Raw genomic sequence first — 27,688 nt, forward strand, 5'->3', positions numbered from 1 at the left:
AAAAACTGTTAAAAAAGAAACTAACTCTAATTTCGAGAGAATCTTTTGAACAGCTCTTTGAAAGGAGGGGAAATTGAAGGTAAAATGCAGGACCAGTACTAGTTTTTGTTCAAATAAAAGTGAAACTTGGTTTGAATTATATCAGTCATTTGTATTCACAGGTTTCTTTAATAAGTAGGGAAACATTTTGAAAGAAACGTAAATCGAGCTTTTATTTTTAGGCCTTAGCGCCCAGGCTTACAGTATATTCTTATTAAGTGAAAAAAATGGTTGTTCCGTTACAAACAATTTTTTATTTACGGCACGATACGGATGTTGGAGCCTTTGTATTTGCTGATACCGATATAGATCCGATACGATTTCAGTAGGAATTATATACAGTATTATTTTGTAGTGTGGAATGTTAGAAAAGGTTTGATCAAGTTGAATTAGTCAAACAGAGAACAATGGTAGGTATGGAAGATACTAACTTTATTTGTGATTGGACTTGTGATGTCTTTAAATTGAAGTGGAGTGGTAATTGTTTTCTTTGGTGTCACCTACTGACCATTCTAATTCCTTAAATTAAGCTCATGCAGACACGTTTGTTACTGGATACTTTGTACGTGCAAGTAATATGCAAGTATAATACACTATTGTGCCAAAAGTATTTGGCCACATATGAACTTGAAGTGCCATCCCATTCCTAACCCATTGGGTTCAATATGATGTCGGTCCACCTTTTGCAGCTATAACAGTTTCAACTCTTCTGGGAAGGCTGTCCACAAAGTTGCGGAGTGTGTTTCGACCATTCTTCCAAAAGCGCATTGGTGAGGTCACACACTGATGTTGGTCGAGAAGGCCTGGCTCTCAGTCTCCGTTCTTATTCATCCCAACGGTGTTCTATCGGGTTCAAGTCAGGACTGTGTGCAGGCCAGTCAAGTTCATCCACACCAGACTCTGTCATCCATGTCTTTATGGACCTTGTTTTGTGCACTGTGCACAGTCATGTTGGAAGAGAAAGGGGCCCGCTCCAAAATGTTTTGGTATCTTGGAGCATTCAAAGTTCCTTTTACTGGAACTAAGGGGCCAAGCCCAACTCCTGAAAAACAACCCCACAGCATAATTCCTCCTCCACCAAATTTCACACTCGGCACAATGCAGTCCGAAATGTAGCGTTCTCCTGGCAACCTCCAAACCCAGACTCGTCCATCAGATTGTCAGATGGAAAAGCGTGATTCATCACTCCAGAAAAGGTGTCTCCACTGCTCTGGAGTCCAGTGGCGATGTGCTTTACACCACTGCATCCCACGCTTTGCATTGGACTTGATGATGTATGGCTTACGTAAATGCAGCTGCTCGGCCATGGAAATTCATTCTATGAAGCTCTCTGCGTACTGTACGTGGGCTAATTGGAAGGTCACATGAAGTTTGGAGCTCTGTAGCAACTGACTGTGCAGAAAGTCTTTGCACTATGCGCTTCAGCATCCGATGACCCCTCTCTGTCAGTTTACATGGTCTACCACTTGGTGGCTGAGTTTCTGTTGTTCCCAAACTCTTCCATTTTCTTATAATAAAGCCGACAGTTGACTTTGGAATATTTAGGAGCGAGGACATTTCACGACTGGATTTGTTGCACAGGTGGCATTCTATGACGGTTCTACGCTGGAAATCACTGAGCTCCTGAGAGTGGCCCATTCTTTCACAAATGTTTGTAGAAACAGTCTCCATGCCTAAGTGCTTGATTTTATACACCTGTGGCCGGGCCAAGTGATTAGGACACCTGATTCTCATCATTTGGATGGGTGGCCAAATACTTTTGGCAATATAGTGTATTTCGATTATTGGGTATTTTGACAAATGTGCTGTTTTAGACTGCAATATTGTTCAGTAAAGGACACTTGGTACGAATGTTTAGCTTGTGTGCTATTATGAGCTTAGCTGTTGTGTAACTGCTAGCTCCTACTAGGGTAGTCCAGACTTATAGCCTTTTAGGTTCCATTTTATATTTACGGTATTTCACAAAGATACCAGAAAAGACCAACCTTGTGTGCTTATTGGGGAACATTTAGCGGTAACTGTCGAGTTCAGATGCGAGTCGATATAAGTCGATACTTATTTTTTTCCTGATATCGCATTGATATCCATATCTAACCGGGAAATTCCTGGTTAGAAAAAGAAAGTATTTTCGGCGTCTTCACTTTTAAACCCGCCTTTCTATTTGTAGGTCGTCTAAAGAAAGAGCAGCAGGCCTTGTCCAGGATCTCCGATGAAAGCCTGGACAAGATCCCTGAGGAGGAGGAGGAAAGCCCCGTCTTTAAAGAGCTGCCCGGGGCCAAGGGCACGGATGAGGCCGTGCTGCCGCTCACAGGAGGCAGCAGCGAAAGGAACGCGCGCACCTCCAACAGTGAGCTTGCCAACCTGGCCAACGGAGGCCCTGTCATGCCCAACGGCAGAGTTTATGGTAAAACATTAATTTCTATAACTTGGTGCAATGAGATGCAAATATACCATTTTGGTCTACCATTACAGTCCAGGAGTTTACAAAGGGGAGTGCAGCAGCTTAAAAAAAATAAAATAAAAAAATGATGTCAAATGAATTGATTTTGAGTTTCTACTTTGAGTCTGAGAAACCAGAAATGTAGCGGAGGCCCAATTGTGTTTTGTTCTTTGAAAACTCTTGCTGTACTCACTCCAAATAAAACTGGTCCAGACTCAGACTACTGGTATTAAAGGACAGCAAGGGACTCGGCTAGGCTTCACCACACGACATGGTGGCCCACTGGATCGTGGTATTTCTTTCAATATCAAAAAAACAAAGGTAAGGATTTGAATATGTGATTTATCTATGTTCTCTAATGGGGTCTTCTTCTGTCGTGTCTTTAGATTTGCAGCTCCGTTGAGGCGAGCCAGGTCAACGTGTCATCGCCCAGGTCAATCAGACATTGTTCGCCATTCAGTGGCCGGTGTTTGGGGCAACTAGTGACTATGTGCTCTACTGCTGGACTGGGTCTCAACACTCTCAGGAGGCACTATCCGCAAGTCCCCACCTCTTCATCGCTGCTCCGTAGCGTCCGACGCCGGTCCTAAAGCGGTTGAGGGTTGTCAACTGCTTTCGGGGCAGTTACTGGCCGGAGACGTCGGTGGGGTCATCGATGTAGTGGTGCAGCCTAGATGGTTCTGCTAACTTCCACTGTTCTCTCCATCTCGTCTTGACCCAGGTGGCCTTGGAAGTATCAGCTGATGTTGTGCTGAGCAGCTCGTGGGCTTGCATGGCAAAGGGGCGCCGTGACTCAAGGCGCACGCGTCGTGGTGTTTCTGTGACGATCTTATGGAGGAGGTGGGGTTCGCTGGTCTGTGCCTTTTGGGAGAGGGCCAGTGTGGCTGCTTATCGTCTGATGTTTGCCGGGGCGATACTAGTGAGGAACAGGCAGTTGGTTTACTGGGGTCCCTCGCAGGCACCCGGAGACGGTCCGCAGGTCGCTGTTGAGGGCGACATCCAACTTCTTTACACGGGGCCTACGGCACCAATACTTGGCGGCTGAGAACACCAGGGCCAGCGTGGACATGTGGTGCCGGCTAGGCGGCGTATTAGGGCGGCACGGGCACTTGTCTTTGCCTTGGCACTGTCCAGGTGTTGTTTGAATGTCAGTGTTCTGTCAAGCTTCACACCGAGGTACGTTGGAATGGGCTGGGACTGTAACCGGGAATTATCTACCATGATGTTCATCTCACGGGCTGCTTCCATGTTGTTGAGGTGGAACATTGAAGATGTTGTCTTACCCATGCTGAGCTTGAGACGCCAGTTCCTCAGGTATGAGGACAGAGTGTTCATGTCCTCAGAGAGGCCCTGTTCCGCTGCTTCCCAGGATGGCCAGATCATCTGCATAGCCTTACTTCTTTGACTGAGTTGCAGGCAGGTCATGGATATAGATGTTGAACAGCATTGGTTCCAGCACTGAGCCCTGTGGGACGCCATTCTTAAGTTTCCTCACCCTGCTGCATTGGCCATTGCTGGTGTGTAGCCGGAAGCTGCGGTTGCTCATCATCTCCATGATGAAGCTCACCATATGTTTGTCTGGGATGGTTTCCAGAAGTTTAATTTGTAGCCCACACATCCAGACAGTATCGTATGCAGCTGTGAGGTCCAAGAAGACAGCGCCAGCCTTCTCCCCTGCCTGGAAGCTGTCCTCTATGTCTTGACACAGAAGGTTCACCTGGTACGCCGTGGACCTACCGCTTCGGAAGCCAGCCTGTTCTTTAGGCAGCTGGGGGTCGATCACCGGGTTGAGACGTGCATGGAGGAGGCGTTCCAAGATCTTATATGGAACACACAGCAGTGAGATGGGCGCCAGATCTTTGGCAGCTTCAGACATCGGAGACCCATGGAGAGGAAGGAGCACAGCCAGACGGTTGCCTTCTTGCCTTGATGTTTTATGTATTCCGGATGGATTCCGTTGATGTCTGGTGCCTTACCTGTTTTCAGCCGTTGGATGGCCTGCCCGATTTCTTGTGTTGTGAAATCGTGGGATAGGTTGAGACCACAGCCCGGTGCCGTGTGCAGCTCATGGACTCTTGCCGATGTTCTTCTGGTGAAGTCCGTATCTGCATTGGGGAAGCGGCCGTTGCTCAGCAATAGTGACGCAATGGAATTTGCAGTAATGGGACATTGTGCTGGGGTTGTCGACCCGCCCATCAGCTTGTTCATGGTCTGCTACGCCCGACGGCTAGAGTGTGTGAAGTCGATTGATTCCACTGTCTCCGTCCATCTTTGCCTGCGTTTCTCATTTAGTCTGCAGATTAAGTTGTTCCCTGCTATATCCCTGTCGTTGCTAGTTTGTGATTCTGTGTGGGCGCGAAGTAGATCTACACATTCGTCATCCCAGCAGGGTACATAGGCTTTGCGTATGCCGCGGGGGATGTTCTTCTTGGCGGCAGCCAGCATCATCTTGCAGTATGAGTCATAGGCAATGTCCAAGTTGGTGGGGCACGGGTGTGGGAGACCAGCAACTGCCTTGTTCACTTGCTGTGTGAAGCCTACCCAGTTTGCTTTCCGGAGGTTCCACCTCCTCACATCCTTCCCTTCCACAGGCTGGACCAGAGATGGAATGGTTATGAGCGATGGTCGGTGGTGTGATCGGGGGTATCTGTCCAGAATGCGTCTCACTGGTAGCGGTTCGTTGTTGCGGCATTTTGCAAAGGCCAGGTCCGGGTTGGTGGTGCTGTTCCAGCGTGCAGAATAGAAAATGCGTGGCTCCTTTTGGTCGTATAGGAGAAGACGCATCGGCGGCCGAGGCCCATTCTGCCAGGAATTCACCATCAGCGTTGGAGCTGCTGTAGCTCCAGTCTGTGTGCTGGGTGTTGAAATCACTAGAATACAAGGCGGGGGCTGGGACATCTGGCACAGATGTTGGGACAAACCTACTCGGAGGCGGCTTGCAGATGTTGACAATGGCGGTGTCTGGCACTTTAGTTGTAATCCATTCTACCTCTGCATCGTTTGCGGACTGTGTTATGGCTGACCAAGCCATGTCGTTACGAACGATTGTAGCTATGTCGTGATGTTTGTCGGCGGTTACCCAGGGAGCTTCAGGAAGTTCTTGTTTTCAATGTGAGTCTACTGCAATAGAACTATAGTCGCCTTGTTTTTAGTGGCGATCTGTTCGATGACGTTGAGTTTAGCAGTGGTAAGGCCTTCAACTTTGAGCTGCAGTAATGCTAAACCAACTAGGCTTTTTGCAGATGTGGTAAAGACATTAGTTTCGCTTTTGTAGGCTTTTTGAACCTGTATGCTACTCGTGGGCGAGGCCGCGTCTTGGTCTCCCCTTTCTAAAGGGGTGGCCTGATATAACATTTTTACTGCCAATACTGGAGCCCTGAATTGGCCAAAACTGACAATGATCCAATACGATATCGGCAAAAAAATCAGAGTGCATATTTTTATTATTTTGTAGTTTGGAGTAGGGTTGTACTGTATACCGGTACTGGTATAGTACCGCAGTACTAATTAATCAAAAACGGTACTATACTCTGTTTGAAAAGTACCAATTTTCAATGTATTTATTTTTTTAATGGCATGACGGCACATTGGAATAATGCAATCACTTTGAATTTTCCCTTTGAACTTTCTCCCACAGGTCGCACCCACTCGATGACCAACGGCTGCCTCAAGTCGCCAGTCTCCAACGGTAGCTTCACCTTCGACGGCCACATGCGCAGCGACGGCCAGGTGTACCACACCGTACACAAGGACTCGGGTCTGTATAAAGACCTGCTGCACAAGATCCACCTGGGCCGCATAGACGACAACGAGCGGCCGGGCGCCAGCGCGGGCCAGCCCGACAACAACTACCGCCTGCTGCGCCGCAACAACAGCTACACCTGTTACACGGCGGCCATCTGCGGCATGCCCGTGCAGCCGCTCATACGCACCGAGTCGCGGGACGACAGCGAAAAGCTGGTGGGTGAAGGCAGCGGTGTCCGCAGCAACAGCGTGTCCTACTCCAAGAAGCGGGTGCGCTACGACAGCTACTCGTCATACTGTAACGCCGTGGCCGAGGCGGAGATCGAGGCGGAGGAAGGTGGCGTGGAGATGAAGCTGGCCACCGAGCTGGAGGGGGTGGAGGAAGAAGGTGGTCCCGCCCCCGAGCCCCTGGATGACTTGGCTGAGGAGGACCACGAGGAGAAAGACAAGCCTGAGGTCTTCCAGCTTTTCCACTTCCTGCAGATTCTCACCGCCTGTTTCGGCTCCTTCGCTCACGGAGGCAACGATGTCAGGTGCTGATATTGCATACACAGCGGAACCTCGATTTACGAACTTAATTGGTTCTTCAACGGGGTTCATAAATCGAAAAGTTCTAATAGTGAAGCAAATTTAAAAAAATATGAATAATGCGTTCCAGTTTTGACAAAAGTCTCTCTTTTAGTGAAAGTATGTAAACTTTGAACACAATATAAAGCAGGGGTTCTTAACCTTTTTTACCTCGGGGCCCAACTTTTCTACTACTGAAGGGCGCAGGATCCACTCAGTATTAACACTGAATTAGTAATTTTACATTTGTTTTTTAAGTGAAAGCATGTGTTAATCACAAAGATGATTGTTTATTTAACACATTAACCTTAGGATTTGGTCAGGCAGATTAGACAAATACATACATACATGAAACATGTATTTACATACAATTACGTAAATAAGTAATAATGAATATTTTTTTACAATAAATTTCAAGTGCAAATAAAAACACAGATTCAGCACTTTAGTCATAATTTTTGCACTTAATAAATTCTCTACGACATGAGCTCCAGACGTCTTTTTTTGTTTGATACAATCATTACTGCCATAAGTGGTGTAAAAGTGTATTACAACTGAGTACCGCTACGGCCCATACGCACCACAGCTGATAAACATATGTGACTTGGTGGCCCTCTCGGGGGCGCCCGTGGCCCAACAATGGTTAAGAAACACTGATATAAAGTGCTATACATATTAATCAAACATAACAAGGGAATTATGGATCAACTATCTTTTTGTTAACAAGCCTAATCAACAACGTCAACATCAACTGTCTTCTGTATGTGCTGCTCTGCGAACACGCACACACACAGAGGGCTCTTGGTGCCCTCACAAACGATCAGAAATCACAAAAACCTTAATTTTAACAACCATATGGCTACGATAATAAACATTTTAAAAAGTTAAATCCACTTAAAGTAAATTAACATCGGCAAAGGAGCAACTCACGAGAGGAGATAGAAAAGCAGAGCGTTTTTGTATGTGGACAAGGAGCCGCTGAACAAGAAGATATAGGCCGCTTTGGCGTGTTTTTCCAGAAAAGTCAGATTACATCACAATTAAAAACTTGCTGTGGTACGAAGCCTGCTTTCTCAATCTCTTCAATACGAGCAAGCACAAAATGGCTGCCAGCGGGACACAAAATGAATGATGGTTCCCACACAGAAGCATATTTGGGTCTATCTAAAAGTTAGTGAACCGAAAAGTTCTCAAACCGAGGGTTTCGTAAATCAAAGTTCCACTTGAGTGCCCCAATGAATCACACCCTCTTCCCCAGTTTGTGAACTTTTTGGTGTAAATCTTGTCTGCAGTAATGCCATCGGACCCCTGGTGGCACTGTGGATGATCTACGACCAGGGAGGTGTGATGCAGGACGCCGCCACTCCCATCTGGCTGCTGTTTTATGGCGGCATAGGCATCTGCGCGGGCTTGTGGGTGTGGGGTCGCCGGGTCATCCAGACCATGGGGAAGGACTTGACTCCCATCACCCCCTCAAGGTGAGAGAGGGCACACAGGGTGAGGTTGGCCAGCGCGTGTGTGTGGGTGTGTGTGGTTGGTTGGATTGTGGGTGGTATTCTCATGAAGCTTGGAAATGTCCAATTGTGTCCGGTAAACCTTGGACAGTAGGTATTTAGAGACGAAAGTCAAATCAAAACTTCTTTAGGTAAAAAGTTCATTCGATTCATTGTCGCCTCAATGACCTATTTGTGGACTTTTCGGGTGTTATCTCAGAAAACAAAACAAAAAGGAGTGAAGTTACAGAGGAACCTCGAATTATGGACTTAATTATTTCTAGGGCTGCATCAAACAATTATTTCTTGAAACGACTACCATACTTTCCGGACAATAGGGCGCACCAGATTATAAGGCGCACTGCCGATGAGCGGGTCTAGTCAGGTTTTTTTTTTTGTACAAAAGGCGCACAGGATTATAGGGCGCATTAAAAGGGTCATATTTTTTTTTTTTTTTCTAAATGTAAAACACTTCCTTGTGGTCTACATAACATGAATTGGTGGTTCTTTGGTCAAAATGTTGCATGGATGATGTTTTACTGATCATCTGTAAGTAGCTTTCTGACAGTCGCTTCAGGATGCGCCGTTTTTTGGGCGGTCTTATTTACGTGGCTCACCTTCGGCAGCATCTTCTCCCCGTCATCTTTGTTGTAGCGGTGTAGCGTGCAAGGACGGGGGTAGAAGAAGTGTCAAAAGATGGAGCTAACTGTTTTAATGACATTTAGACTACTTAAATCAATAACGGAGCAGCATCTCCTCATCCGTGACTCACTAGTGCAACAGCAACGCCGGAAATGTCTCCCGTGAAACCCCGTCCGACCGGAACTCTCTAATAACTAAAGTTCCTTGGGTGAATTATGTAAACTCACTACACCGGTATGTTTTAGCACTTTTATGGCGAGTTCACTGATAGATATAAGTAAGAACTTTACACTACTTTATATTAGAAATGACAACAGCGGAGGATGAATGTCCCATAACAAGAAGATCGAGAAAAAAGAAAAAGGCGTCGGCACGGCAGATCCCAAAGCAGGTACCAGAAGGTAAGAAAAGTTGATTTTGCATAATATTGCGAAACAAAACGCCAGATAATGTCTTACCTTATACACACACCATGATAATACTCGTATGTTGAAGCCCAGTACAATCCATCAAGCTATAGCTTACCAAAGTCGTACTAAAACATTTTGATAGATTTTTGAGTGCCGTGTGTAATGTTCTATCTTTTCAATGGAACATATACAATTTTGGTGTTATTTACTTGAGTCATATTGCAGTTTTTACTTATCTCTTATGTGTGACTGCCATCATATTGCAGTCTAAACATATCTCTTATGTGTGACTGCCATCTACTGGTCACACTTATCATTACACCATGTACCAAATAAAATAGCTTCGAGGTCAGTAAGTACAACCAAAATTATTCCGTACATTAGGCGCAGTAATCTAACGATAATTTTTTTCGATTAATTGATTAATCTATTTTTTGAATTCCAAAAAAAAGTAGGATGGAACATAGGATTGAACTAATTCAAATCATTTCTTGAGTATAATGAAATTTCCTGTAACGGTGATAGCTAACCCATTTTATTAATTTCTTCAACGTTGCTGGCAGACAGAAAAGTGAGCGTCATACAAAAAGCCAACAATGCGTAATGTTACCAGTGCCCGGTGGTGATGATACAGGCGTGGAACATGTAAAAATAAAACTTACGGAGCCGTCTTGCGTTCTCCTCCACTGTCGTGCTCAATCGCTGCAGTGGTGCCGCTGTGAAAAGCCATTTTCTAGTTTGCAAAGTTTACAGAACACCGTGTTATCTGAGTTGTAGTCAAAATATTCCCGGGTTTTGGATTGACGAGCATTTTTACCCTTAAAAGTCTTGTTTCCTTTGTTGGCATGTTTACTTCATCGCCAACGAAGGGCAAGTGACGTCGACCAAACCGACAAATCGTTGCAGCCTTGAACAGGGTTCGTAAATGAAAAGTTAGTATATTGTAACTATGTTTGTCCCGATACCAATATTTAGGTACCGGTACCAAAATGTATTTCGATACTTTTCTAAATAAAGGGGACCACAAAAAATTGCATTATTGGCTTTATTTTAACAAAAATCGTAGGGTACATTAAACATATGTTTCTTATTGCAATCAAAGAACAATTTTGTCCTTAAATAAAATAGCGAACATATTAGACAACTTGTCTTTTATTGATAAGTAAACAAACAAAGGCTCCTAATTAGTCTGCTGATGTATGCAGTAACATATTGTGTCATTTGTCATTCCATAAATATGTCAAAATTATAAAGGACAAGCTGTAAAAATGGGTTATTAATCCACTTGTTCATTTACTGTTAATATCTGCTTATTTTCTGTTTCAACATGTTCTATCTACACTTCTTTTAAAATTTAATAATCTCTTGTTCTTCTGTTGTTTGGATACTTTACATTAGTTTTGGATGATACTACAAATTTAAGTATCACCAAGAAGTTACAGGATCATACATTGGTCATATTTAAAGTCATCATGTGTCCAGGGACGTATTTCCTGAGTTTATAAACATAATAGAAATTTTTAAAAAAGGAAAAAAGATTTTGTGACAATAATAAATATTGATGTAATCATAGTAGTATCGACTAGATACGCTATTGTACTTGGTATCATCACAGTGAATGTCAGGTGTAGATCCACCCATGGCATTTGTTTACATTCAGGCATGCTATCTTTTGTTAGCGGTGACGCCGGTGAGCTATTGTATCCTCCTAGTGCATGGGTCGGCAACCCGCGGCTTTAGCGCCGCCCTAGTGGCTCTCTGGAGCTTTTTAAAAAATGTATGAAAAATGGAAAAAGATTAGGGGGGAAAAAAATATTTTTTGTTTTAGTATGTTTTCTGTAGGAGGACAAACATGACACACACCTCCCTAATTGTTATAAATCACACTGTTTATATTAAACATGCTTCACTGATTCGAGTATTTGGCGAGCGCCGTTTTGTCCTTCTAATTTTGGCGGTCCTTGAACTCACCTCAGTTTGTTTACATATATAACTTTCTCCGACTTCCTAGGACGTGTTTTATCCTTTTTCTGTCTCATTTTGTCCACCAAACTTTTAACTTTGTGCATGAATGCACAAAGGTGAGTTTTGTCGATGTTATTGACATGTGTAGAGTGCTAATCAGACATATTTGGTCACTGCATGACTGCAAGCTAATCGATGCTAACATGCTATTTAGGCTAGCGATATGTACATATTGCGTCATTATGCCTCATTTGTAGCTACATTTGAGGTCATTTAGTTTCCTTTAAGTCCTCTTAATTCAATGTATATCTCATGACACACTATCTGTATGTAATATGGCTTTTAATTTTTGCGGCTCCAGACAAATGTGTTTTTGTATTTTTGGTCCAATATGGCTCTTTCAACATTTTTGGTTGCCGACCCCTGCCCTAGTGTGTGTAGTGAAGCATGTTTAACTATTCCTCGTCCTGCAGTGATAACGACGATACTTGTAAGAAACTCACTTTATTTGTAGCTATGGAGTCGAGGATTAGTGATTTAGAAGTAGCTGACTGCGGATGAATGTTCTCTGCTAGCTTGCTAGCCATGTCTTAAAGTACCTCTTCCTGAGGGTGTTTCAGTGTTATAACTTCACCTTTATCTTTAGTTTTTAAGCCAAAATGTGTCCGTTCTCCCTTTTCTGTCTACACACTGTGTCTGCTTGGAAGTACCCCGTGATTGTCTGCTCGTAAAACCAGTAACGGGACGACGACGTGCCGTCATGCTCGTAAAAAAAAAAAAAAACCATTGGGAACTGGTACTTTTCAAACAGAGTATAGTACCGTTTTTCATTCATTAGTACCGCGATACTATACTTAGACTTAGACAAACTTTAATGATCCACAAGGGAAATTGTTCCACACAGTAGCTGCTAGTACCGGTATACCGTACAACCCTAATTGAAACAAATTTTTCCATAAGAAACAATGTAAATATGAATAAAAGTCCGTATTTTAGTGAAGGTTTGTACACGTTGAACACAATCTAAAGTGCTATATTTACTGTCTATCAAACAAAGAGGTAATGGATCAACTTTCTCTTTATTAACAATCCAAACCGTCCTTTGTATGTACAGCTCTGCCAACATGCGCGAGCATGCAAAAGTCCCTTTGGTGCCCTCACAAACAATCAGAAATCACACACGTCCATATTGTTACAATAATACACATTTTAACAAGTAAAATCCACTTACATTATCAACATCGGTGAAGGAGTAGCTGACGAGTAAGAAGCAGACAGATGGAGCGAAGGCAGGGATCGGTGGGAAGAGTACAAAGCCTGCTTCTTTGATTCTTCCATACTTGTGAGTGCCATTAATGTATTCCTCGCAAAATATCATTTTCTAACGCCACGCTGGTCCGTTGTCTTTTTGGGACTCATATTTAATTTGTAAAATGGACAAAACTTGAATGACTGAAGTGTTTGCACAAAGAGGCATATTTGTCTCGATCGAAATCAAAAGGTTTGCAAATAAAGGGGTTTGTGAATCGAGGTTCCACTGTACTTCCTCATCAAAGACAATTCAGTTCAATTCAAAGTCAGTTGAAAATTAATTGCTAGGCTATATTTTTAAAATAATTTTACATAAGTTGTAAAAAAAAAAATCACCTGCATCCTTTTCCCCTATAAGGAGACTAAGCACATTTTAAAGTGATGCTTAATGATTCTGCACCAAGTTAGAAATGGCGTGTTAGGCCTTCACGCAGAGAAAGAGCAATGTTCCTGTTGTTGTTTTGCTGGCCTTCCCACGTGTTACATAATAATCATGAATAAATCAGAAGACTGCAACACATAAAGCCCAAGGGCTCACTTTGTCCTGAGACCTAAACTGTAGTCTGTGTGCATCCTTGACCATGTGTTCCTATGGGCACTAGTCTCTGCCATTGCTGCTTTGCTGGAAAATTTAACCAAGAAGAGAGAAAAATTTTGAACGAAGAAGTATTGATTTAAATATGGGACTAGTGGGAAGTGAATGGAGATTTCAGATTTGTGAAGTTAGCGCATTAACACGCCTGCTTTTTCCAACTTTGCTTGTTTTCTGCTGTTGTAGATTGTTTACACTTAGACTTAGACAAACTTTATTGATCCACAAGGGAAATTGTTCCACACAGCAGCTCAGTTAAAAAGGATGGAAAGGATAATGATGGAATGGATAATGCACAAGGGCACAAAAAGAGGGCGAAAACAAAAGGTATAAAGTACACAAAATGTACCATAGTAGCAATATGAAATATAACTTATATGTAATCTTCACATATTATATATACAGTATATAATATATACTGATATATTATATTACATTTTTATATAATATATACAATATATAACAAATGCCAATTACCGTATTTCCTTGAATTGCCGCCGGGTATATAGTATGTGCATGCCTCGATTTACCGCAGGGTCAAACTCGTTTCGCAAAATAATTAGCACATGCCTAGAATTACCGCCGGGTAAGTCACGTACCTACTACGTTTTTAGTGTTACCCGGCAGTTCGCAGTATTGCAAATGTTCGTAGCAAACATCTGGTAGTGTTGGACAGGAAGTCATTCATAAGCATCCGGTTTACTTTCAAAATAAAATACTCCCGTCTTCATTCAACAATTACGTATGCAAAGGGGGGTGGGGTTGGGGGTCAAAATCCTGGGGGGGAAATGCGCACAATTAAGTACTATCATTTGTATAGTAAATTTTGCGTACGAGGGTTGGGGTCAAAATCCTGGAGAAAAATGCGTATGTAATTGTTGAATGACCCCTTGTAAAAAATAAAGAGTGTCACGTTATAATTGCCTTTTCAGACCCAAACAAAAAGAACTCCCGTGATGATTCATTGTGCTTTAAATTTTATTGCGGCATTAAGCGATGTCATGATTATCCTTACATCACACTCAAATTTATAAGCGCATGCCTAAATTTACCGCATGCCTTTGGTAAGCGCCGGAGTGAGAAGAGGTTTTAAATTAATTACCGCTAATTCAAGGAAATACGGTACCATGTACAATATTACAGTATATGTGATAGCTGCAGCAAAATAAAAAAAAATGCTTTAGCATGCTAATATTTGTCAGCAAGAACCATTGGACTTCAGGTTTAGCTTGGAGCCTCAACTTCTGCTGCACTCCCCTTCATGTTGGAATCATTATTCTTCAATTAAAAACTCAAGTGTAGTAAAAACACTTTTTAAATAATCTGTCTGCATTTTTAAGTTGATATAAATATCTTGTTAACAAGTTGAGAATAAGCTAATAGTCAAGTGCTATTTTCTAAAGTCATTGCTTGTATTGAAGATCTATTTGATTTAGGGTAAGTTTGAAACGATACAAATCAGTGATGAGCAAGCTACTTGGAAAAAGTAGTAAACTAAGCTAGAAGTTACTCTCAATTCAATCTAGCTAAGCTACAGGGGAAGCTATCCCCAGAGAAATGTAGCAAGGTACACTACAAGCTACACGGCAACAGTAGCTTGCTACATCAAAATTACATTTATATGACCCCCAGTATGACATTGAGCTACGGACCCCAATTTATGGCATTCATATCTAAGGGCCTACTTGTAAATGATCAATGTTAATGTAGCTAAGAGTATACAAATGGACCGAATAACAACTACCTCTAGGGGTCCCCGCACCCCACTGTAAAAATACAGCATCTATCATCTATTTCTTAACAAAAAAAATCAATGACTTGTGTGTTGTTTGGGAAAAGTTGGTAATGGTTATGTGCAGTAAAACTTTGCATGAACTCAACTCACCTTAATGTGTGTTCCTAAATTTGTATTCGACATCTTAGATGAAGAGAGCAGTTATGATTTTGGTTTACAGAGCTAACTGCTGTCCGGTTGTTGTATCTTGTTTAATTGTCACATTTTGGACTCTCATTTGCAGATATGAAGTGTAGTTGCAATTACAGTTGCAAGTCCAAAATACATTCGTTGGCAGTAGTGTATAGTCTATAGTGTGTTGGTTAGTCAGTTCAGTCTTTGCTGTTACGTCTTTTGTTGCACCCAAAAAAGTAGTAATACTGTTAGCATTGTACTGATTATGCACCAGCTGTTTGATTGTAACGTGCATCTTAGTTGTGGTTTTCAATAACAAATTTGGAGGTGTTGCAATCGCCATGTAAAATCGCTAATGCTACTCAGTAGCATGTCAATTGCAAAGCCAATGTATATTTGCATCAAGCTAGTGCATTTTTGGAAAAGTGAAGCCTTACTTTTCTAACGTAGGAGCGTTTTTGAGTCAATTGGTTTCTTGGCATTGACAATTGCAACATTAACTAGAGGTAGTTTGTCTGAGTCCACTCTCAGTGCTTCTGGAGTGATCACCAAGCAGCACTTGGAGAGAGGCTGCACTTACTCCACTCAAGACGAGAAAAAAAATTCATACTTCAAGAATTTTTTTTTTATATAAGAAATATTTTAATATACATTCAATGTGAAAAAAATGAACGTCATTAAAACAAATACTTAGCCCCTAGTCCTCTAGCATCTATAAAATTATAAAAGAATGTTGCGATAAGTAAAAAAATTTTATTTACCTGTCCAAAAATGTTGACGCACACGTAAGATGGCGGATTCTTGTCTGTCTGTGCAGTGCAAGCACTGATCCTGCAGTCGTGTGAGGAACGGTCAGTTTGCACGTCCTTCTGACACGTGCTAAACAAAACGCTAAATGGTGCTCGCAAAACGGTGATGAGTGGTGATAAAACACATTGCGTGTGCTAAATAACGATGTTTGCATTTTCTCCTCCCATTATTGTGATCAGCATATTTTTCCACTTTGCACACGTTTAGTAGGTTAACTTTGCGTGTGCTATCAGGTCTGCGCGTGTTTTGTACACACAAACCTTTAGTAAATCAGGCTCCGAGTTAGGAAGTAGTTTGGCCAGTGTGCTGGCAAGGCTGATGCAGGATGCTAACCCTACTCGTCCTTTTGTGCTTTCATTCCTGCATGTCCTCTCCATTAAACCTTGTAGTTTATCCTTTCTTCAAGACTTCCTCTTTTTTTCTCATCTCTTTGTCTTCTTCTGTTTTCTTCATGTCTCACCTCTAAATCTTGTTCTTTCTCACATGCTCATTCTCACGGCCTCACCATCTCATGATTTTACCCTCTTTCTTCATTTCTCCTCTTTCTTTGGCACCCTCCTTCATCCCTTCCTTTCTTCGCTAATCTCCCTCGTTTCCATCACTGTCTTACCCTCTTGCCAGCACCCAAAGACAAATTTGCTCTGGTTCTGTGTTCTCGAGGAGCTTTTTCCCCTGCTTGTGTCTGTTTCCATGCCTCGCTGTGACAAAGTGTGTGTGTGGGAGCGAGGGCAGGCCAGTGTGTTAATGTGCTTGGTGCTTGTGCGTCTATTATAGGCTTTCACATTTGTTTGTGCGGACAGTGGAGATGCACATTGCAGCTTGATAAACAGTTTGGTTAACATTTAGATCCTTCTCTCGCAGCAACTGCTCCCACCGCCTGCCAGCCACTGAGGAGCTGAAGAACCAAACTTTTACAGTTTTACACGACAAAAAGTAGTGGGCTGTGTTGCATTTTTCTATAGTTTGAATAATTTAAATTTTATAGTTATCAAGGGTGTCCCGATCCAATATTGATATCAGAAAATATATGCATACTCTCACTGTGATGGCTGGCCCACTGCCTGGTCTCACCTGTTCGGAGGTATTGTGATGCTCCACAATGTGTGTATGTATATATATATATATATATATATATATATACATACATACATACATACATACATACATACATACATACATATATATATATATATATATATATATATATATATATATATATATATGTATGTGTGGGGGAAAAAAATCACAAGACTATTTCATCTCCTTGTCTTGTGATTTTTTTTTTCCCACACATACATATATTGCGCTCTACTACGGTATCGAGCACTATTTTTTGGATAACCTTATTAAGACATATATATATATATATATATATATATATATATATATATATATATATATATATATATATATATATATATATATATATATGCATATATATATGCATATATATATGCATATGTTTGCGTGTGTGTGTGTATACTGTATATATGGATACTTTCTAATACGGTTGCAATTATGTGATACTTGTTCGTATTGACAAATGTGCTGTTTTAGTCTGCAATATTGTTCAATGAAGGACATGTATTACGTATATAAATGCATTCATATACATGTATATATATGTGTGTGTATATTAGGGATGTCCCGATCCGATATTTGGATCGGATCGGCCGCCGATATTTGCCAAAAAATGCGTATCGGCAAGGCATGGGAAAATGCCGATCCAGATCCAGTTAAAAAAAAAAAACTCCGCTCCGTGTTTTCCAACGCACCTATTTAAATAATACATTCCACTTTTCTGCTGCTCCCTAATTTCCGTTCCGCATTTTGCAGCACACCTTCAACACATCCACAGGTCTGTGGATTCTCACGCAGTTGCTTTTAGCTGCTGGCATTACACGACAGGCTCTTCTCACTCTTTCCTGTGTCCGTCCTTCTCACAGACAGCAAGCGCACCTTCTTACACACGTCACATACTGTCACGTCATACGTCACATACTGTCATGTCATACGTCACATACGTATACGTCCTCTCCCAGCAGAGAGGTAGCAGCATGGCTAACATTAGCTGTGATGCTAGCGCAGCCGTGTGACCAACGTTCTCTCTAAGGTGCGCGCTTGTGCAATTGCGCACTGCTCAAACGTCCTCTGCGCATAGCAATTATAGGCCACGCACAAAATCAAATAAAAAAATAAGCGCATAACAATTTTCGACACACGGACACGACAGAGAAAACAGTTTTCGTCATTATTGTTCAAATATTGTAACGTCTGTCGAGACGCTTATCTCCATTCGGTGCTACACGTCCACACCATCAAAATGCCGAGGCAAACATTTCCAGATCAACACCGTATGAAAAAATTAGTGATTTTTTTAGTTGTTATTTCCTTCTCTGCATGAAAGTTTAAAAGTAGCATATATTAATGCAGTATGAAGAAGAATGTTTTAATGTAGACAATGCAAGCCTTGAAAGAAAATTTTGAAAATCAAGACTACATTTCCTGCAAATGGGTGCATTTCTACCCTATATTTTAACTTTAGATTTATTCTCATATCAAACTCTTTTGGCTGTCTTTTTGACACTTACATCCGGCGCCCCCCTCCACCCCCTGGATTATAAATAATGTAAATAATTCAATGTGATTATCTTGTGTGATGACTGTATTATGATGATAGTATATATCTGTATCATGAATCAATTTAAGTGGACCCCGACTTAAACAAGTTGAAAAACTTATTCGGGTGTTACCATTTAGTGGTCAATTGTACGGAATATGTACTTCACTGTGCAACCTACTAATAAAAGTCTCAATCAATCAATCAAAACACATAGAATCATCATACTGATGTGATTATATGCATCAAGTGTTCATTCAAGGCTGAGGCAAAATATCGAGATATATATCGTGTATCGCAATATGGCCTTAAATTATCGCAATATTAAAAAAAGGCCATATCGCCCAGCCCTAGTTTCAATGATGCCATTTTTGTTTGTCGTGTATAATTTTGTCTATTTTGTGTTTATCCTTGAATAAACAGGTCAGTTTCTTGTTACCAACCATTGGGTATTATTCAAACTCCCCTAATTCAGCTGGCTAGTTGTTATCAAGAGTACTAAAACCCTTTTCAACATGATTCTGACTACTAAGTAGGCTAAATAACTTTAAACATTAATACATGCTCGGATAGGCCAGTATCGGTCAGTATCGGTATCGGTCAGTATCGGTATCGGATCGGAAGTGCAAAAACAATATCGGTATCGGATCGGAAGTGCAAAAACCTGGATCGGGACATCCCTAGTGTATATATATATATATATATATATATATATATATATATATATATATATATATATGTATGTGTGGGAAAAAAATCACAAGACTATTTCATCTCTACAGGCCTGTTTCATGAGGGGGGGTACCCTCAATCAAAAATCTCCTGATGATTGAGGGTACCCCCCCTCATGAAACAGGCCTGTAGAGATGAAACAGTCTTGTGATTTTTTTCCCACACATACATATATTGCGCTCTACTACGGTATCGAGCACTATTTTTTGGATAACCTTATTAAGACATATATATATATATATATATATATATATATATATATATATATGTGTGTGTGTATATATATATGTGTGTGTGTATATGTGTTAAAATCTCATTTTAACACGTATATATGACAACCATTTTTAGCTTACTTACAGATATCAATGTGTTATATACGTGTATGCATGTATACATGTGTTTATAAATGTGTGTGTGTGTGTGTGTGTGTGTGTGTGTGTGCGCATATATGAATATGATACAGCAACAAAAACTTCAGTAATTTATATGTAAAAGCTGTAAAATTTGATTTAGTAGTATCTCTAATTATAGCCAAAGCGTTTATTTACCTGAACCACAAACAAAGTATTATTTTGAGGCGGGTGATAATTGATTATTTCTGAAAATTTTATATCTCATTTTAACTTTATGTAATTGTTTTAGCTGCAATGATTTAGAGTGGAAAACAAAATGTTTTGGATTACATGGTCGAAGTGCACAAAAAAATAGAACCAATGATATAATTTTAGTCCAATCATACTGCTAAGCCAGCATTGATACTGCAAATGAGTTCATTGAAACAATACAGCCAGTGAAACACCAAAGGAGCGCATGCAGAGGTAGATACTGCCATCCTGTGAAATTGAGGAGGTTGCCCACAGCCACATCTGGTAATGCCTTTGTTTATGCTTGCTTTTTAATAGATTCAGTGGCTTGTTGAGTGCTAATTGGAGCCTTTTGGTACAACAGTGCTGTGATGCAACAATATTCAAAGATCATTACATAACAAGTTCGATCTATTTTCAAGCCCATTCGAGTTCATGTAGCTGCTAAGTTGTAATGGATTGATTGATTGAGACTTTTATTTGTAGATTGCACAGATAACAGTACATATTCCGTACAATTGACCACTAAATGCTAACACCCGAATAAGTTTTTCAACTTGTTTAAGTCGGGGTCAGTCGCATGCATTTTGCAATCTAGTGGGCGTCCACGAATTTTTTGTTTGTTCAGGTTTGACGTAGTGCGCAGTGGAAACGCCACCTGTGAGACCTGAGGGCAGCACGTTAGCGTGCGTGAGTAAGGCGGAGCTGACCATGTTTTCCATTCTTTTGTGCGCCTTTTCAGCATGTTTGTGTTGCGTGACTTGCTGTGTTGAACACGGTTGCCGGAATGTGGTCCGACGGTGCCCCCCCACCCCCTTTCCCCTACAACAACACCCCTCTCCGCCCCGGCCTGCCGACATGACAATGAAAAAATGTTTCTTTGCTCCTCCTCCTCTGTCCTCCCTCCTCCACAGTGGATTCACTATTGAACTGGCGTCCGCGCTCACAGTCGTGTTGGCTTCCAATATCGGAATCCCTGTCAGTACCACACACTGCAAGGTATGACCACCATGCAGGGCCCCTTACTGGCCCCCTCCTCAACAGCTCACCCCCTTTTCCTCCTTCAGCAGGCTCCTCCAGCGGGGAGGGGGTGCACACACTCCTCCCAGGCCACCAGTCATTAGGCTCTGAAGCAAATTGTTCACATACCACTCAGTTTGTGTTTTACCATTTCTAGTTTCAAAATAAAAGTTAAAATACCATGAATTCTGGACTATAAACCGATACTTTTTTCCCACGCTTTGAATCCTTATAAAACGGTGCGACTAATTTATGTATTTATTTTCTTTGCTGGCAATAATGCAGATAGTTTTGAAAAGAAACAGGCAAACACACTAAATAGTTGTGTTATTGTTTGTGTTATGGCGCCATCTTTTGGACAAGTTCGCTCACTACTGAGCAAACTGATCTTTCAACCGTCTGTAAAGTTTCTACTTGTATGGATTCTTAATTCGTCACTCCAAGCACCGTTTATAAGATTAGGGGTACAACTAAAACAATTCTTACTTACTAAACCGTCCCATGTGTGACGTCTGTAGGAGTGTTTTCATGCATACTTTTACCTGCTATCGTAAGGTAAGAAAGCTAGCATTGGTAGCATTAGCTAATAGGCTAACACATTTACAAGTGTCTGCATTAGTATTATTAAATTACAATGAGCAGCTCGAAGACCTCCATGAACAATAAAAACGAAGGACCCAGATTTACCTCGCCCGGACGCGGGTCACCGGGGCCCCCCTCTGGAGGCAGGCCCCGAGATGGGGCACGATGGCGAGCGCCTGGTGGTCGGGTCTGTCCCCATGGGGCCCGGCCGGGCACAGCCCGAAGAGGCAATGTGGGTTTCCCCTCTAATGGGCTCACCACCCATAGCAGGGGCCATAGAGGTCGGGTGCAATGTGAGCTGGGCGGCAGCTGAAGGCAGGGCACTTGGCGGTCCGATCCTCGGCTATATAAGCTAGCTCTTGGGACGTGGAACGTCACCTCGCTGGGGGGGAAGGAGCCTTAGCTAGTACGCGAGGTCGAGAAGTTCCAGCTAGATATAGTCGGACTCACTTCGACGCACAGCAAGGGCTCCGGAACCAGTTCTCTCGAGAGGGGCTGGACTCTCTTCCACTCTGGCGTTGCCATCAGTGAGAGGCGACGGGCTGGGGTGGCAATTCTTGTAGTCCCCCGGCTCAGAACCTGCACGTTGGAGTTCAACCCAGTGGACGAGAGGGTAGCTTCCCTCTACCTTCGGGTGGGGGGACGGGTCCTGACTGTTGTTTGCGCTTACGCGCCAAACGGAAGCTCAGAGTACCCACCCTTTTTGGATTCACTCGAGGGAGTACTTGAGAGTCTCCACCGGGTGATTCCCTCGTTCTACTGGGGGACTTCAACGCTCATATTGGCAACGACAGTGAAACCTGGAGAGGCGTGATTGGGAAGAATGGCCGCCCGGATCTGAATCCGAGTGGTGTTTTGTTATTGGATTTTTGTGGTCGTCACAGATTGGAGCTGTGGCCGCAAGGTGGTTGGTGCCTGTCGTGGCGGTAATCCTAGAACCCGCTGGTGGACACCAGCGGTGAGGGATGCCGTCAAGCTGAAGAAAGAGTCCTTTCGGGTTCTTTTGGCTCATAAGACAGCAGACGGGTACCGACAGGCCAAGCGGTGTGCGGCTTCAGCGGTCACGGAGGAAAAAATTTGGACATGGGAGGAGTTCGGGGAAGCCATGGAAAACGACTTCCAGACGGCTTCGAAAGGGAAGCAGTGCAATGTCAACACCGTGTATGGTGAGGCTGGTGTTCTGCTGACCTCGACTGCGAATGTTGTGAATCGGTGGAGGGAATACTTCGAAGACCTCTTCAATCCTACGAACATGTCTTCCTATGAGGAAGCAGTGCCTGGGGAATCTGTGGTAGGCTCTCCTATTTCTGGGGCTGAGGTAGTTAAAAAGCTCCTCGGTGGCAAGGCCAGGGTGGATGAGACCCATCCGGAGTTCCTTAAGGCCGTGGATGCTGTGGGGCTGTGTTGGTTGACAAGACTCTGCAGCATCGCGTGGACATCGGGGGCGGTACCTCTGGATTGGCAGACCGGGGTGGTGGTTCCTCTCTTTAAGAAAGGGAACCAGAGGGTGTGTTCCAACTATCGTGGGATCACACTCCTCAGCCTTCCCGGTAAGGTCTATTCAGGCGTACTGGAGAGGAGGCTACGCCGGATTGTCGAACCTCGGATTCAGGATGAACAGTGTGGGTTTCGTCCTGGTCGTGGAACTGTGGACCAGCTCTATACTCTCGGTAGGGTCCTTGAGGGTGAATGGGAGTTTGCCCAACCAGTCTACGTGTGCTTTGTGGACTTGGAGAAGGCATTCGACTGTGTACTGTGGGGAGTGCTCAGAGAGTATGGGGTAACAGACTGTCTGATTGTGGCGGTCCGCTCCCTGTATGATCAGTGTCAGAGCTTGGTCCGCATTGCCGGCAGTAAGTCGGACCCGTTTCCAGTGAGGGTTGGACTCCGCCAAGGCTGCCCTTTGTCACCGATTCTGTTCATAACTTTTATAGACAGAATTTCTAGGAGCAGTCAGGGCGTTGAGGGTATCTGGTTTGGTGGCTGCAGGATTAGGTCTCTGCTTTTTGCGGATGATGTGGTCCTGATGGCTTCATCTGGCCAAGATATTCAGCTCTCACTCGCAGCCGAGTGTGAAGCGACTGGGATGGGAATCAGCACCTCCAAGTCCAAGTCCATGGTTCTCACACAGAAAAGGGTGGAGTGCCATCTCCAGGTTGGGGAGGAGATATTGCCCCAAGTGGAGGAGTCAAGTACCTAGGAGTCTTGTTCACGAGTGAGGGAAGAGTGGATCGTGAGGTTGACAGGCGGATTGGTGCGGCGTCTTCAGTAATGTGGACGCTGTGTCGATCCGTTGTGGTGAAGAAGGAGCTGAGCCAGAAGGCAAAGCTCTCAATTTACCGGTCGATTTACATTCCCATCCTCACCTATGGTCATGAGATTAGGGTTATGACCGAAAGGACAAGATCACGAGTACAAGTGGCCGAAATGAGCTTCCATCCGCCGGGTGGCGGGACTCTCCCTTAGAAATAGGGTGATAAGCTCTGTCATCCGGGAGGAGCTCAAACTAAAGCCAGAGGAGCCAGATGAGGTGGTTCGGCCATCTGGTCAGGATGCCACCCGAACGCCTCCCTAGGGAGGTGTTTCGGGCACGTCTGACTGGTAGGAGGCCACGGGGAAGACCCAGGACACGTTGACAAGACTATGTCTCCCGGCTGGCCTGGGAACGCTTCGGGATCCCCCGGGAGGAGCTGGACGAAATGGCTGAGGAGAGGGAAGTCTGGGCTTCCCTGCTTAGGCTGCTTCCCCCGCGACCCGACCTCGGATAAGCGGAGGAAGATGGATGGATTATTTTTGTACTGTTTCAGTTTCACAAATTTCTCAGTAAATTCACCAAAACATCACAGTGGAGTTATTGAGTCTGTTTAGCTGATTAGAGAGCTAGCTTCCGCAGCTAGTGGGCCCAGACGATGACTTCTGTTTTGTTCGATCAGCTGTTTTACTGCAAAGTTACAGACACCGTTTGGAAACAATTATGGTATATAAATAAACATTTACAAAATATGTCTGTGTAGATAACTAATATCACAACGTATAAATCTGCGGCTTATAGTCCGGCGTGGGTAATATATGGAAAATCATTTTTTTGTTTTAAACTTTTATATCAGTGTGCTTTATAGTCAGGAAAATACGGTACTCTGTTCCAGGTTCAAGCTGTCGTGGCGCCATGTTTTAGTAACATGCTCAACAGTCATACAAGTGTATAAAAATAAAGCCTCATACCATGTTATTTTTCTCTTAAGAAATAACCATAACAATAGAGTTGTGCATCGTTCAAAATTGTTGTTTTGGCGATAAAACGATATCAATATGTAATTTGATAGACACGTAATAGATATCAATAAAAAAAAACGGAAACCGGAAGTTGCGAAGCAAGGTTGGTTGCATGAACAAAGGCAATCGCTCTCTGGTAATGGAGCAATGCAGGAAGTGATCACTGATCAGTGGGAGTGACACGCTAACAGCCAATCAAGTGACTGTATCAACTATCAAGTTTGGTTGCGCCATCTTGTCGTCTCGCCATTGATTCTTTGCATGGAGTGAGAAGAGAAAGTAAAAATTAAGATAAAACAGGAAAAGTCAGCAACAGTATGGCGGTTTCTTGGATTTTTTAAAAAGGGACTGTAGTCAGACCTTACCCGCGCTCACCCTTTAGAGCACAGATGTACAGAGATACAGTTTGCTATTTCCTCCGGTTCACCATCGTAAATAGTAATCAACGTTTTAAAAATTCTTGGAGAATCGGAATGTAACTTGCGATTCTCACTGATGCTCGATGCCCAACGTAGGCTTGAAACCATTCCAGACTCGTCCTTTATTGTAGAAAGCCAAAGAAAAAGCAGAAAATGCTAACCCTTTGATGGTGCATTTTCTAAACTGAGAGTTGTGAGGACCTAATTAGATTGGGGATTTTAGACTGAATGTGCAGCCGGATGATGGCCCTGCCGTGTGTGCGCCCCACCTCCCCTGCCTCCTCCTGGAACGTGGGATCCGGCCTGGGACCGTATAGCAGGACAGACCCTTGTCCTTCCAAAAAAAATGCATGGTGTCTCATCCTGTCTCATCCCTCTTTTCCATTTCTCCTGGTCAGCACTGGCATGGTTTGGCGTGTGGGTCCGCCACCTTCCTGTACTTGGCTGCAAACACCCACCCTCCCCACCAACAGCAACAGAACTCCCCCCACCCCCCATACCTCACCATCCCCACCTGTCACAACTTGTTTTCCACTTTTATTTTACGTCTCCTCTCTCTCCATCTTTCTGTGTCTCCCCCTCTCTCTCTCTCTCTCTCTCTCTCTCTCTCTCTCTCTCTCTCTCTCTCTCTCTCTCTCTCTCTCTCTCTCTCTCTCTCTCTATACTCATCTGTCTTCACAGCGGATTTTGCATTGAAGTAATGAGTGCGCTAACAGTGCTTGTTGCATCAAATGTGGGCATCCCCATAAGCTCCACCCACTGCAAGGTATCTCAGCCCCTGGTAGTGAAAGCCCTGCATAAAAGAGCCCGCCCACTGGGCTCTGTGTCATGGCTTCACGCGTAGATGTCAGTCACCAATCACAACTCCTCAGTTGCGGCTTTGAGCTTGTGTGCAGTTTTCCTAAGAATTCCAGTATGGATGACCGGGAATGTATTTAATTGGCACTTCAATGCAGATAACCGATTAATATTGATTGCAGGAAGTATTTTTCAATTTGTGCCACTTTAAAAGAGTCATATTATGATTTTTATCTGTTTAAACTATTTACTTGTGGTCTACAGACCTTCTTCAAGCCTATCCTTTTTTAATTTAAATTAAAATTGAAATTTTATTTTATTTTTAGTTTAATTTGGATTAATCATGAGTAATCACAGTTTTAAATTTGGAATATTCATGATTAACCAAAATGTTGAATTGCGATTAATCATGATTAGTCACGATTTAAGGTTTGGATTAATAATGATTAATCACAGTTTTATTTTTTGGAATATTTATGATTAATCACAATTTTGAATTGGCATTAATTGTTGCCTTTCGCCCAAGTGCACCTGGGATAGGCTTCAGCCCCCCTTCGACACCAAAAGGGACACGCGGTAGAAAATGGATGATTGATCACAATTTCAAATTTGTATTAATCTTGATTAATCACAGTTTTAAATTTGAATTCTATATTTATAATCACAATTTTGAATTTGTATTAATTTCTGCCGTCTGCCCGAGTGCAGCTGGGATAGGCTCTAGCTCCCCTGCCACCCCAAAAGGGACAAGCTGTAAAAAATGGATGATTAATCACAGTTTCAAATTTTGATTAATTTTGATTAATCACAGTTTTAAGTTTGCATTATAAATTTATAATCACAATTTTGAATTTGGATTGATCTCTGCCTCCCGCCCGAGCGTGGCTGGGATAGGCTCCAGCCCCCTCAAAAGGGACGAGCCGTAGAAAATGGATAAATGGATGATTAATCACAGTTTAAAATTTGGATTAATCTTGATTAATCACATTTTAAAATGTGCATTATACATGATTATTCACATTATTTATATTTATCTGAGAGTATTACTAGCTTGTGTGATTTAAATTAACTTTTAAAAAATGCCCAATATTTGGACACAAATGCAATTTTATTGCCAGGATGTCATACAGGAACATTTCTTTAAAATGACACCTGTGCCTTAACGCTCACATGCAGGATTCTCACAAGAACAAGGCATAAAATTAATCCAGACCCACACAGTAGGATCCCAAATACATGAAAAGTGTTTTTTAATGCACAATATGACCCCTTTAAGGACAGTTGGACTTTTGAAAATGGTATGATAGGGAGACTGCACACCTCAAAACTGGTATTGACATTAATTCCTCATGCTAACATGCCCAATAATGTTCCTGTCTCACCCCACAAACACACTGTGTCCTATAATGTTCCTGTTTCACCCTAAAAACACACACTGACAGCAACATGCTCCAATCTTCTGATGTTGACACGTATCATTCTGTGATCTAATTGATTGATTTGATCGATTGGCGCCTGGGGGACCCACCGAAGGTGTGGGACGGCACAGCAATTGATATTTTTTTATTAAAGGGCAGTTCATGTCAGATCCAACTTTATTAATTCCAACTTCAGTGGATGTTCCCCAGGCGGGTTTAGGAGGAGCTTTGTGCTGCTCCATGCTGTGATTATGTGCAATGGCCGCCCGTCTCCACGCCAAAGGAGAAGTCCATAAAAACAATATGATTCAAAACCCAAA

The 27,688-nt window shown here is 42.8% G+C and overlaps 1 protein-coding gene across 5 annotated transcripts in view; it reads left to right on the forward strand.

The window, feature by feature from the left end:
• The window catches only part of slc20a2 (solute carrier family 20 member 2), a 170,727-nt gene that overhangs the window by 134,643 nt on the left and 8,396 nt on the right, over window positions 1-27,688 (forward strand). For 3 of the 5 annotated variants that reach the window (XM_061981837.1, XM_061981840.1, XM_061981839.1), the window contains 4 exons: window positions 2,207-2,443; window positions 6,117-6,756; window positions 8,083-8,268; window positions 20,773-20,857. In XM_061981837.1, the coding sequence (XP_061837821.1) occupies window positions 2,207-2,443; window positions 6,117-6,756; window positions 8,083-8,268; window positions 20,773-20,857 (1,148 nt within the window). Of the gene's footprint in view, window positions 1-2,206; window positions 2,444-6,116; window positions 6,757-8,082; window positions 8,269-20,772; window positions 20,858-25,833; window positions 25,919-27,688 lie in introns of all 5 variants that reach the window. The other 2 variants (XM_061981838.1, XM_061981841.1) reach the window with 2 other exon arrangements.

Source organism: Nerophis lumbriciformis, linkage group LG24 (assembly GCF_033978685.3).
Source record: "Nerophis lumbriciformis linkage group LG24, RoL_Nlum_v2.1, whole genome shotgun sequence".
NCBI lineage: Eukaryota > Metazoa > Chordata > Actinopteri > Syngnathiformes > Syngnathidae > Nerophis > Nerophis lumbriciformis.